Source organism: Phyllostomus discolor, chromosome 3, assembly GCF_004126475.2.
Source record: "Phyllostomus discolor isolate MPI-MPIP mPhyDis1 chromosome 3, mPhyDis1.pri.v3, whole genome shotgun sequence".
Taxonomy (NCBI): domain Eukaryota; kingdom Metazoa; phylum Chordata; class Mammalia; order Chiroptera; family Phyllostomidae; genus Phyllostomus; species Phyllostomus discolor.
The window spans coordinates 28,745,665-28,759,403 of record NC_040905.2 but is presented as its reverse complement, the minus strand read 5'-3'; the positions used below and the strand labels follow the sequence as shown (position 1 = coordinate 28,759,403).

Sequence of the window (13,739 nt, the reverse complement as noted above, 5' to 3'; positions counted from 1 at the left end):
TTTGCAGTTCAGGGAACATTTGGAACTCGAACTTGTGCCTTAACCCAATGGGAGGAGAGATCCATGTAAATGGCACAACTTTCCCTTAAATATCTGTCAAGTGCTAGTTTTCAGAACGACTGTGAGAGTTTGGTTTCTAGGTACTTTTCAATATAAATGGAACCTTCTTGAAAGACCTGCAGGAACAAGTTTTTAAAAAAGTGTTTCAATGTCAAAGTTAGGCCTCATTTTCATTCCCAGTGTCCCCCCCCCCCCCCCCCCCCCCCCGCCGCCATATCAGAAAACGGAGCTAATTCCTGGCTGGGGACCTGCGGGAGCTGGTTCAGTGGCACCTGAGTCAGCCATTCTCAGTGCTCAGACCCCACCCCCACGGCCCTGAGGCCCGCCTTGTGAGGCAGCTTTGCAAGGTATCCCCATGCTCCCACCCTGGTTCTCCACAACAGAATCTCAGATTTCGTTCTCAACTTAAACATTTTATAAAGGCTTTGTTATCACCAGCTTCTGCTACTAGTTCTGAAACTAGGGCATGACGAGAACCATCCTATTGCAGAACACCTGTTCTGAAGTCACGGCAAGGGTGACGGTGTGAGGTTGGTGGCTCCCCTCTTTCAGCACCTGCGACGTGGCATGATCCATGTCACCGTTTCTAAATCAAGGGGACAGGAAGTTTGTCCCGAAGTCCCACCACTCACCAGGGCAGGGCTGCGTGTTGCAGAGAGCCTCTTCCGTGTGCAGCCCCAGGCAGATGTCCCCGCCGTAGGCTGGGGCTGGGTTTGTGCACGAGCGGGTCCTCATGTAGTGTCCGCCGCCACAGGTCGCCGAGCATTTTGACCAGGGGGACCAGCAAGACCACACGCCATCCACTGGGAAGGGACACAAAGTCACATTGCTTCTGAGATGCAAAATCTGACCTATCTGATGAGGCTACAGATCGCACGTGCGTGGCAGGAACAGGTCTGCAGAGCCAGTGACCACTCACAGCAGGGTATTTGGGGTCTCCTGGTGAGGGCACCTATTTTGCATAATCTTCCTGTCATATTTTCAGTTCCTCCTATTTGTTCCTTCAGAAAATATCTCTAAGCATAACACGTAAGCATGAGGATGACAGAGGAGCTCAGTTCACGTAATACAAAATCCCCGTCCCTGGGAATGACCGTGAACCACATTCTGCTGTGATTAATGTGGAGCCCCAGCTTGCTCTTGCCTTTGGTAACTGCACAAGCGAGTGGCCAGGGGAGACTTACAGCCAAGGACAGGTAGTTCCAGTCACAGCCTTCCTTATTAATTGAGTTACAATTTACTCCAGGACAAAGGGATAAAGAAAAGGACACAGGTCCTGTGAAGGACTGTGGAGACACTCCGCAGATGCAGGCACCAAGCAACCCAACAAGCCCACACCACACACACTCAGTGGGGTGCCTACGTGACAGAGTAAACACAGGACCTGCTACCTGCAGCCCGACTTCAGGGTGGAAATGAAGGCGTTCTGTAACTTGAACACTAGGCAGAACTGCTTCCTGATGAACTGCTGCCATTGCTACCCATGACTCTGAGCAGTTCTGCTGTTTTCTCCAGGCTGGGCTCCTGATACCTGTGGACGGGCCTCCTGGGAGAGCGCTGGGTGGGCAGACCCACGGGGATCTCAGTGCTCCCTCCCCAGTTAGCTGACATTGTTAAACTGAGACCTCCCGCCAGCTTCCAGCTTCCGTCTGAGTGTCAGGTGTGATCTGCCCTGTATCTGACTCTCTCTTGCCAGCCAGACCTGCCCTGGTTTACTGAGCCCCAGAGCCAAGCCAGGACTTTGTCAAGGTGTCATTCAACTCCAGTTAGCAAAAATCAATCATAACCACAGCAAGCAACATAAAAAAGCTGATGAGAGACTCACTTTTCTACATGTAGATAGTATCATGTTTTATTTTCTCCATATTCTATATAAAATAAAACAGAAACCACCGGGAAAGAGGATGCCAAAATTGTTAAAGACACAAGGCTATTTTGGCCAGAATGACCTATGTGTATTTGTACACACCCATTGTGATTTGGTACATCTCTACAGAGTAATATGTCTCTTTAGATATGGGCACAGGTAAAAAAATTATTTTTGAGACACATGAGCAGCAACACTATGTTTATGGTGATACTTTAACTTGCAAAGAGTAAAAATAGATCAAAGAAACATTTGACATGTAACTGGGAATTTTGTGATTTGATAGTTTATCCATATTTGGAGAATTCATCATTTTCCCCAAAAGGCAATAAGCATATCAGAAAATAAGAGGGAATGAATCAGACATCTGACACTGCTTGTAATAACAGAAAGAAAAGGCAGGCATAGATTTGCCTAGAACTTTAAAATTTTCACACACCCACTGCCATGTTGTTCTCACTGGGGGATTCCTTGCTGGCAGTTTTTCTCTATCTGTAACCCAAGTTGAAGCTTAAAGTAGGTATGTGTGCACACCCCAGACTAACACCCAGATGAGTCACAGTGCCTTAGAACAGCAGATGTCATAGAGGTCAGATGTCTGAACGTACACAAGGCAGTCTGAGGCTCAAGAGGGTCTAATGCATCATCTAGTTTGGAGTTGGAGCCGGACTTAGAAGCAATCAGGTGATCTGAAGATCCAGGGCTTTTCTATTGCATAATGAACCTGCGGCCCAGTGGCCAGTAGGTATATGGAAACAATGCCCAACTTCATTAATAGGCAAGGAAATGCAAATCAATACCACAGGGAGACATCGCTGCATACTTATTAGGATGGCTATTATGAAAAGAACAACACCACCACAATAGATAACAGTAGAAGATAGTGTTGGCAAGGATGTGGAGAAATTGGAACACTTGTATTTTATTTGTGCAAACGTAAATTGGTGCAGTTATTTTGAATAACGGTATGGTGGTCCCTAAAAAATAAAAAGTTAAAAATTAAAAACTACCATGTAACCCAGAAATCCCATTCCTAGGTATATATCCAAAAGCATTGAAATCAGGATCTCGGAAAGATATCTGCACTCCCATATGCATTGCAGCATTCTTCTCAACAGCCAAAATGCAGAAACAATGTAAAATTCCACTGACAGATGAATGGGTAAGTAAATTGTGGTATTTATATGCAATGGGATAGTCCATTAAAACAAAGGAAGTCCTGTCATATTATACCACAACATTAATGAATGTGGAATATACGAGTGAAATAAGAAAAAAAAAAGACAAATACCACATGGTTCCATTTACATATGAAGTATAAAATACCCCACTCAAAGCAGCAGAGAGTAGATTGGTGGCTGCCAGAGGCTGGGTGGGGGTGGGTGGAGCGAGGTACTGTTCACAGACACGGCGTCCTAGCCGTGCAGCGTGAATCCACTGTGCAGGCTGGGCCTGGAACTGACAACACTGCAGGTAACGCACTGCAGGTAAGAGCCCGGCCCTCTGTTAGACTCCCACTCTGCTCTTTCTCACTCATGCTTACTGACTCACCGTGTTCACAAAGAGACAAGAGGAACTATGTTATTTGAATGTGAATACTACTTAGTAAAAAGAACCACCTGTAGTTTCTACCTTGGTCGGCCAAAGTCCGGAACCCTTAGTTCTGAAACAGACATGGTCTGAAGAAAAGGAGTGAAGAACAGTCACCCAGCAATTTCTCACTGTTGCGGGTAAAGCATGAAGGTGAAGGGACGACATGGATGAACCCACAAGAAGTTGAAAAATGGTCATTTCAACATGACCCCAACGTTCATACCTTGTTGCAGTTTATTGAACACATTACAACTGGAGATCAAATCTGAAAGATATTTTACACTCACCTAGTGTGCTTGGATTTATTTTCAAACTTAATCATAGCGAGGAAGCTTGTTTTTAGTTAAAATACAGTGCCCATGTGTGTGTGTGTGTACACTATGGACCCCATAGGCCTACGAAGAGTAAATTCGAGGGAGGAGAGTGTCTGAAATAAGGTAAAAATAGCCCCGTAATTGGACGTCCTCACAGCTGAGCAGCTCTGCACCCAGAGCCCTGAGTGCTTCTGAACCTTCTTCCTTCAAGCATTACATGTTATCACTTGTTTAGGGATTTTCCAGGAGGTGGGAGAGAGGGCTGATACTTGCCCAACTCAGCCCCTTAAACCTACCCTTGCCCGAGTGGAAAGTAAAAGGGGCCACTCTGGATATTTTTCCAACCCTCTATGAAATCTTGGCTTTCATAAGGAAAATGAGGGCAGAGCTATTTCAGGACATTAAGGTTATATACACATGGTACTGTCTTCACCATCAAATCAACTAAAACAGAAGCAGCCCCCAGATTGTGCTGATGGCTGTCTCCGAAAGGGGCCCTGAGCCTGCACTCAAGGTCAGGGCAGTGTCCAGCATCCGGGGGAACCTGTACCTTCTGCTAACAGCAACCAGGACTCGTGTCTGGAACCTGGGAAAGCGAGAGTCCATGGAGGGATGCTGACATTCCCACGTCACCCTCCCTGCTCAGTTTACAGCACGAGCCCGAATCTAGTGATGCTGCCCCGGGCACCCTCTAGTCCCGGGGGAGGGATGCTCCACTCTCAGTGCTGGGGCTGTGGGAAAATCCAAGCTCTGTGACCTTTCCCAGCCCCTCAGCACCACTTGGCTGGGAAAGCTGGATGGTTGGAGGGAAGAGTCACTCGAGGCTGGAGAACTCCTGGCAGAGACATCCTAGAAAAAGCAGAGCAGCTACAGGAGCAGGAACATTACTGAGAGGCTCAGCTACAAGGCTGGGAATTGTGTATTTGCAGTTTAATGTACATATGTATATGCACATCCATTCATCACCCACCCACTCATCATCCCTCACTCACCCAACCATCCATCCATCCATCCATCATCCATTCATCCACTCATCCATCTACCATCTGACCATTCATCTTTCCATCCATCACCCACCCACCCATCCATCCATCATCCATTCTTCCAATACCCATCCATCTATCACCCATCTGTCTGTCCATCGATCATTTTTCCATCATCCATCAATCCATTTACCCATCCAACAAATGTTTACTGAGCACTGCTACAAGCCAGTTTCTTGTTCAAAGAACTCAGCAAGTTGCTTGTACCTACTGAAAAGGTACTTTCAAGCTTCTGTACCTTTAAAAACACTGTTCCTGTGTTTGGAATAACCTTCCACCCCATTTCTGATTCCTGTTTGTCTGTTTATCCAATTCCTCTCTGTCCCTCAAGACTCAGGTTGGAAGCAGCCTATTCCAGGTAGCTGATCCCAGCTCCATGGGTCCTTGACTGTCATAACCTCTGTATCTTCTCCCCACCCCAATAGCTGGTGACCATCTAGAGTGGCATTATTCGCAGGATGCCTCCTCACTGAATGCCAGGTTCCTTCTGACCTGGACCGTACCACTGCATCTTTCTTTACCCTGTGAGTAGTGCACAGCAAACAGGTTTGCTGGTAAATTGAGTGAAAGATGCAGATCAAGTAACTGACTGCCTGCTTTCCCTCCCTTCAGCAGTTACTGGTAGGTATTCGAGTGTGAGCCCAGCCCCTGTTCGGGGAGCCAGGGCACTGCCAGGAGTGAGTGACACCCTCACAGCAGCCCCTGCCCTCCCGGAGCTCTCACTCTGGCCCACCCCAGGGCAGCACATGCAGCTGCAGACCAACACCCAGGGTGGTCCAAGGCGGCGGGTGGAAGAGCCTCTGACTGTGGGGAGGTCAGGCGGAAGGAAGGGAGGAAGGTGACAGGGCCCTACCCAGAGCTGTGGTAGAAGGAATGCAGACCAGACAGACGGGCCTGTGGGGCTGTGTCAGCAGGCAGCGTCCTGCCAGGAACACAGAGGCTCTTGGGGGCTTTTTTAGCTCATTTTATTAACTCTCTGCCAGCTTGGGAATTCCATGGAATGAAAAGCCAGAACTCTGGAGGAAGACCCAGATACAGAGCTTCTGTTGGCTTCCAGGAGAGATAAGTATGTGTTTGGAGACCCAGCTTGGGAGAAATGGACCCTGCTGACCGAAAGCACAAGGGATGGCTTGCAGGCCCCTGGTGAGACACAGCTGATAACCGTCACCCTGGAGTAGGTATCCGTGGTGAACAGAGGTCAGTTCCTACAGGGTTGGGCCCATCAGAGCCTGGGAGGGGGCCCTCTCCGCTTTCAAGGACAGGACTCTCTCCTGAGCACGGCAGTAGGGCTGACTTCTCCACTGGGCACAGTGCTTAGGGCCCATGACCCTCCCAGGCTCTCAGGAGAGTGTTTCAGTGTCTTTAAATTGGGAGAAATAAATGGAATATAATGTTGTCTAGATTGTATTCATTTTTATACCACTTCCAAGCAGTTGGAAGATATAACCTGTAATCTGTAATCTGTGTATTTGTGTGTGCTGTGGGTATATACAGCATACCTCATCTTATTGCACTTCGCTTTACTGGGCTCATGAGTTGAAGGCCAGACCCTCCCACAGCAAGACTACAACTTGCTGAAAGCTCAGATGATGGTTAGCATTTTTGAGCAATGAAGTCTTTTTTAATTGAAGTATGCACAATCCTTTTTTTTAATTTTAGATATCATACTATTACTCACTTAGCAGACTACAGGAGAATGTAAACATAAATTTTATATGCACTGAGAAACCTGAAAATGCATGTGACCTGCTTTATTGTAGTGGTTTAGAACTGAACCCTTTAACATCTCCAAAATACACCTTTCTTTCTCTCTCTCTCACCCATCACACGTGCACACACGCGAACACACACACAAAGCCAGGGAAGCTGGTTGAGCCTCCCTCGATCAGAAAGTCTTCCAATGTGCTTGATTTTTCAGATCTTTTTGATATACCTCAATCCACTTACCTGGGCAGGGCAATATGTTGCATTCCTGGTATTCCAGGGACGGGCCCAGGCAGGGCATGCCCCCGTACTTGGGCTCAGGGTTGTTGCAAACACGCTTCCGGTTCCGAATGCCCCTGCTGCAGTCGCGGCTGCACTGTGACCACGACGTCCAGGCTGACCAAGCCCCGTTGACGGTGTGCGCCGAGTACCTCCCAGCACGCAGGAAATCACCGGAGAGGCCTGCCGAGGAAGAGGCCACAGTGTTTGTTCTCGAAGTAACCAGGGTCTAAACTAACTTTCATTTTGTATCAGTGCCTGCTTTATTTCTGCAGCTACACTCTCAAATTCTGTTGAACACTTTTTACACTTCCAACCCCAAAATTAAAAAAAGGAGCAGTTGGATGATTAACCTCCTATAACTCAAGGGTCTTTCTCTGTGCCCGCTACTAAATAATGGTGCAAGTAAGAACTCACTTTTTGTTTTTTGTTTTTTTTAAAGATTTTATTTATTTATTTTTAGAGAGGGAAGGGAGGGAGATAGAGACAGAGAAACATCAATGTATGGTTGCTGGGGGTCATGGCCTGCAACCCAGGCATGTGCCCTGACTGGGAATCGAACCTGAGACACTTTGGTTCTCAGCCGGTGCTCAATCCACTAAGCTACGCCAGCCAGGGCGAGAACTCACTTTTTGAATGTGGCCAAGTCCTCACAAAGGTTATAGGTTATAGTTCATTTATTTTTCTGGGACACTTTTACAAAGAAGACACAATTTTCTCACTTCCCTTTTGAATTCTACCAATAACCTGGCCTTGGACTTATCATTGATAAGATGGTCTGGAAAAACAGAGGATAATTCAGACATTTTTAAAAATTGACATTAAGTCTCTGAATGGCCCTTCACCTGTTCACCTTTGCGAAGTGAAGGAAGGCTGGTGAAAGGCGTGGAGTTCATGCTTCTGAATCAGAGGCCACGGAGACACGCGGCTGCTCCAGAGCCCAGCTGTGGGCCTGAGCTCACAGCCCGGTGCCCACCATACCCCTGAATGACCCTGTCATGTGGCAAATGCTCCCAAGAAGCTCAGAGCATGCTGACTAGCAAGACAGGGCTACCCAGGAACAAGTGTACATGTAGAAGTAGCAGCAGTGGGTGCGGGGGCTTGGGGGCGGGGAGTCGTCTTGCCAGAGACAGATCTGAATACTGACCATGTGTCAGGCCTGCTCAGGGCACTTTGCACTGACGTCATGTAATTAGCCACAGTCAAAATTCCTGTTCTTTTTAATAAAAATGCCAGCCACTCATAATATTAAACAAACATTCAGTAATTTTCTCCAATGTAGGCAGAGTGACACAGGTTTTAACAACAACAACAAAAAGTCTCAAAGTCTGCACCAAAGTTCTGGTTAAGTGCAGAAGGCAAATATGCCAACGGTTCAAACTACTGTCAAATAGTTCTGTTGTTTATTTCAAAACTGGCTCAGAAAACTAGGCAGGATGCTCTTTAGAGAAAATGGACTACAAATGTCTTTCTGTGATGAACCAGTACTTTGTGGTTAATCAATAAAGAACAACTATTCACAATTAAACTGCATCTTGTGTGGTTAGAGGCAAGTAAGTTCAACTTTGTATTTTCAAGATATTGATACCAAAAATGTGTGGATGGTCCTTAGAGCTTGAATTAAGACACAAGAAAGATGAAGTCTTTTTTAAGCCATGCCCATGATATACTTTTGGAGAAAATACAGAACATATTTTATTATAGTGTATTAAACTTTTCCTTAGTTTATGTTCCTAACATTTAAAATAATTATTAGCTTTGGTTTTCTATTTGTCTGAAAATGGAAGAGATACAAAATCTATTTTCAGAAAAGAGAATAAAGTTAATGTACAGAGAAACACTATTACTCATTTTCTATTTTTTTACTTTGATACCATAAAAAAATAAGATAATTCACAGACAGCTCTGAAATAAGGAAATAAGTGAATAGTGTTTACTTTTTTAATTGTAGACTTAGTCACACAAAATTCTTCACTAAAGGATACATATTCCACCTCCCCCCCAAGGAACATAAGCTTGTCAATTGCTAAACTACTTATTAAACAGATTGTTTGAGGGGAGGAGAGAGTTGGTGTCATTAACTTAGTGGACAGTTAATGTCAGCAAAATCAGTATGACCAGGAGTGGTTGTTGACGGCAACTGTTGGCCCTGCAGGCATCCAGACTGGCGGCTCTATGCTGCCCTGGGTGTTCAGCTCCCAAACGGAGGCATGGGGTTCTGTGACATGTGAGCAGCTGGTGGCCCTTACTTACAGCCATTCTGTTTAAGAGCTTTCCTGCTGGCAGTGCGGAAGGAGGTTTATGGCACCTCCATGGATTTATTCCACCCGCATCTGTCCAACACGGCCACTCACCAGCTCTGTGATTCCTGAAGGCCAACTCCCCCAGGTCTAACGCTCCTTCTCTGAAAATGGTGTTGATGGTGACTGTGCTTTCTCTATCACACTCATGGTGGGAGAATAAGGTAGAATTATAAACACAGGAGTGCTGAGAGATGTTGGGAAGTGGTCTAGTGCAAGATATTACTGTCACCGCCGAGAAGACCTCTATGTGAGCACTTGTTTCTTTTTAGAATTGGTCAGATTTTGTTACAGGAGATGAGAGTGGTAGAAGACATGAAGAAGGATGCAGAAATGCCCAGGCAGAGGAGGGACTTTCTGGTCTACCCTAAAGCTCACCCACACTATTAGTATGCCACTAAAGGGATTTATTTATACATGTACAAGGAGCAAACAATGTTAAAGACTATGTTGTACTCTTAAAAATCCTTTTATATATATAAACACAGAGATGCAACTCTGTTTTCTTAGTCCCGTGTTGAGATACAAGAAAAGCTTATTGCAAAATTTAGTGCCAAAAGAACTACAGAAGGTCACACTCACCCTTCCATAATATTTTCTGATACTAAATAAATCTCCCACAAACTATTTTGGACCTGCTATTAATATTGTGCTATTTTCAGGGTTCACTTCACAAGACCATCTCAATATGTAACTACCAGTACATTTTTATAGTAAGAGTTTCCAATCAATTTGCTACAAAGCCAGTTCTGCTCTAAAGGTATCCTTGTTAGAAAGCTTGCTAAACCAAAAGTGATAGAAAGGAAAAATCCCCCTCTTTCTTCTGTGAACTTAGACAACAGACACATGCCAGTCCGTGGAGGTGGGTCAGCCCCCATGGAGTCCCCACTCACCATCCGTGGAGCAGCCGCTGGTTCCATCGCTAGAGCAGTACCGCATTTCAATTCTCTGTCTTCCTACTTCCAGCAAATTTGGGTCAGGCAGGCGGGCTTTGCATGTGTATCTAAAGCGCTGCTCATAGTGGCCTCCATTGTCAGAGATGTTGACGGGTGTCCAGGGTGTCCAGGGCGTGGTTTTCTTCAGCTCAGGGCATGAGTTGGTATTACAGGGCTGGTACTCCTGGGAGAGAAAAGGCATGGTGTGTGTTCATCATACAGCATACACAGAGCCAGGGTTCTGTCCTTTCAGTGAAAGACAAGGCTCTCTAAAACCTCAGGCCATAAGACACCCATTATCTACTCTACAAGGTTTAAAATGCATTTTTGTTCAATTGGGTATTTAGGAGAATGTTCAGTGTTCAAGTCAACTCCAAAAGGGTGAACGCCCATCTGTAAATGAGTGGATCAAAAAACTGTGGTACATTTACACAATGGAATACTATGCAGCAGAAAGAAAGAAGGAGCTCCCACTCTTCACAGCAGCAAGCATGGAACTGGAGGCACTATGCTAAGTGAAATAAGCCAGGTGGTAAAAGACAAATACCATATGATCTCACCTACAAGTGGAACCTAATCAGTAAATCAAGTAAGCAAGCAAAATATAACCAGAGACATTGAAATAAAGAACAAACTGACAGTAAGCAGAGGGGAGAGGGGAGGGGGTAACAGGGGGACAAACGGGTAGGATCATCAAGGAACATGTATAAAGGCCCCATGGGCAAAGACAAAGTGGGTAAGATTGAGGGTGGGAGACAGGATGGGTGGGGCGGGTGGGAGTGGACAGGGGAAATGGAGACAACTGTACTTGAAAAACAATACAAAAATTAAAATAAATGAAATAAAAAATTGGTTCCAAGAAAAAAAGGATCTGCACAATTTCTTTTGCATCAACAATGAAAATAAGACAATAAACATAATTGTCTGTGAATAAAAATCATATTTCTTTCACTTAGGAAGTAACCCAAAATGCTGAATATTCTGGTGTTAAATTTAGCTGTCTTCTTTGAAAGATTAAAGTGAAAATGGTAGGACCATGACTTGTTTTTTGGACGACAGCATGTTCAATTCATGATTAATGAATATTTGAATCTGTTTTAATCACAGGTTCAAAATGTTAGACTGGTAGGTATTTGAATGATAACACAGTATGTAATAACTTTGTGTTGATAAGAAGTTTTCACAAGATTCCCCTGGTTAATGCCTCAGTGACATTTGTCAGTTTCTCCTCCCTTCCTTCACTACCAGGCATCTCCCTTGTGCACAGGTCGGGAGCTAAAGAGAAAGATTTGAAGATCTGGCAAAGGGGCATAGTGTGTGTCGGGGGTTGGAATTTAAGGCTACAATTATGAAGATCCATTAGAAGCATTAAAATATTTATTTGGCAATAATTTTGAATATTATGTCTCTAGAAATAGGGCCAGATACCAGGGTTATTGGGTTTGTCTTTGGACAGAGCACAACATCATGATCGTTCCCTTTGACAACAAAGGAGGTCTCATCAGGAGGAAAACCCGCCAACACACAACACACTCAGCTATGGCCATAGTTCTAAAATGATTTTCATCGATGTAAAACATGCATATAAAGTAAGAGTTAAATAGCTCTCTAAGCTGTATTATCAAAAAGAGAACTGTTCCATCTGTCCCCCATCAATTGTTGGCAGACATTTGGATATCTGTCTAGCGCATAACAAGGAGAATTTGCCCTCAGGCACTGTCCATTCCCCCTGCACTGTGGGAAATGGGGATTTAGCTCTTCCTACCCCGCTGGGTGTGTCTTCATTGTTGACACGGCCTTCCCATCTTCGGTTGTCTTACTACTGTTAAGCTACACCTCTGGCTAGGTCAAAATCCGGTGTTCACCCTTAGCACAAGGTGCACACTCTCCACACCCACAGCGTGAGTGATTTCTGTTTCTCGTCCAGTTCCCTTCCCATCCGAGTCAAGGGCTCTTCTGTTTTGGGGGTGGTTGTTTAGTTTCTATGAGCATGCCATCAATTCACCCCTGTCAGGTACTCACAGTAAAAGTTGTCTTTGTGGGTTTCTGGTTTGAAAAAAAAAAAGTCCCTTCAATGTTTTATTAGTGAATTTCCAATAAGAGAGAAAGTAGCCATGTGTGTCTGCACCACCAGCTTTATCTGGAAGTCTATTAAAATCAAGGTTTTTTGTCATTATTCTGATTACTCTAAGTAGGCTTCTTTACTTGCAATCCATCTGTTTTATTCTTTTTACGAGGGGCAATACCCCTGAGTTCTCTACGTTGGTGACACCATAGGCTTTTGACAGAAAGTGTGTGAAGTGGTTTTCCTTGCTCCTCTGAAGTCAGGCCCGCTCCCCCGGCCCTCCCCGGCCCGCAGACGCTGCTTGTCTCCACACCAGCACACACTGTGAGACAGATGACTGCCTTTCCCTCTGTTTATAGCATCTTTTATTATGGCATCTTTCGGATGCTGCCTCCTGGATGAAAAAATAGCCCCCATTCAGGCCATAAACCCGATTGTGTGAGAAACTAGACGGAACACATGTGAGCTCCCTCACTTTCACTTGAAATGGAAGCCACATGACAGGAATGCAGTGCGCCTTGTCTGGGAGCCCCCAGCCTGCGGTGTGGCCGCACTGCCATCCCCGGACTGAAATGCCATATGCCACCGTCCTGCCCTTCGTGACTCTGTGTCAGCCTGGCTGGGCCAGTGTCCAGGGCTCCTTGCTGAAATGGACGTAAAGCATTTTTTGTTCATGGACCCCTGCTTAAAAAATGCAAGTATTAATAAGTTCAACATCACTTATAAAATCATATTACCTCACGTCTTTACAAACAAACATAGAAGAGATATCCAACAGTTCGTAGCTTCCTCACACTAAAAATTTCATCTTCTCTATGGAGATGAAATTTTGTGAAATATATGAAGGACAGACATATTTTAAAGCTAGCTCATGGGCCTGTGTGCTGGCGACACGCCCAGCAGAGCAGGGGGCATGCATACCAGAGGTGGGCATGGCTCAAGGACGAAGAAGGTCGATTCAAGCTCATTAGACCTAAACCTCTGATAATGAAATCGGTTCTTTTGTTCATTAGCTCCTCACAGCACAGCTGTTAACACGAGACACAGGACTTCCATTTTCAACTGCTTTTTGAGGTTTCATACGATGCATTTACTTAAAATATCAGATTATGAAGTGCTGAGAAATGATATGACCAATCTGTTTTATGTTAATGACTAAAATTATGAAGTGATTCAAGTCAATAGTGAGTAATTATATGACTTAACACCCTCTGTTTGCTACAATTTACTTTTGAACTGTTGCTCTAAGTCCTCACATTCGAATGGAACTTGAACAGCACGACATTTAATGTTACAGAAAGAAATGATTTTCAAAGTAGTTTCAGAAGCTAATTACTGTAACTTGCCACATAGGATTCTTAATATGCTGGTTACTGACAGTAATCCCACATCTGGACATATATGAAATCAGGATCTCATAGAGATATGCACACTCCCATATTCCTTTCTGCATTGCTCATAGTGGATAAGATATGGAAGAAACCTAGTATCCAACAATGGATGAAAGAATGAAGAAGATGTGGCATATATAATATACAGGGTCTGACACAAATAACACCTCTTCTTTATTACAAAATCT

General features: G+C 44.8%; 1 protein-coding gene across 4 annotated transcripts in view; it reads right to left on the bottom strand.

Annotated features, from left to right (window-relative positions):
- Window positions 1–13,739, bottom strand: part of SEMA5A (semaphorin 5A) — a 439,222-nt gene that overhangs the window by 10,993 nt on the left and 414,490 nt on the right. For all 4 annotated transcript variants that reach the window (XM_028515073.2, XM_036020275.1, XM_036020274.1 and 1 more), the window contains 3 exons: window positions 10,054–10,279; window positions 6,825–7,043; window positions 693–863 (listed from right to left, as the gene is read on the bottom strand). In XM_028515073.2, the coding sequence (XP_028370874.1) occupies window positions 693–863; window positions 6,825–7,043; window positions 10,054–10,279 (616 nt within the window). The remainder of the gene's footprint in view (window positions 1–692; window positions 864–6,824; window positions 7,044–10,053; window positions 10,280–13,739) is intronic.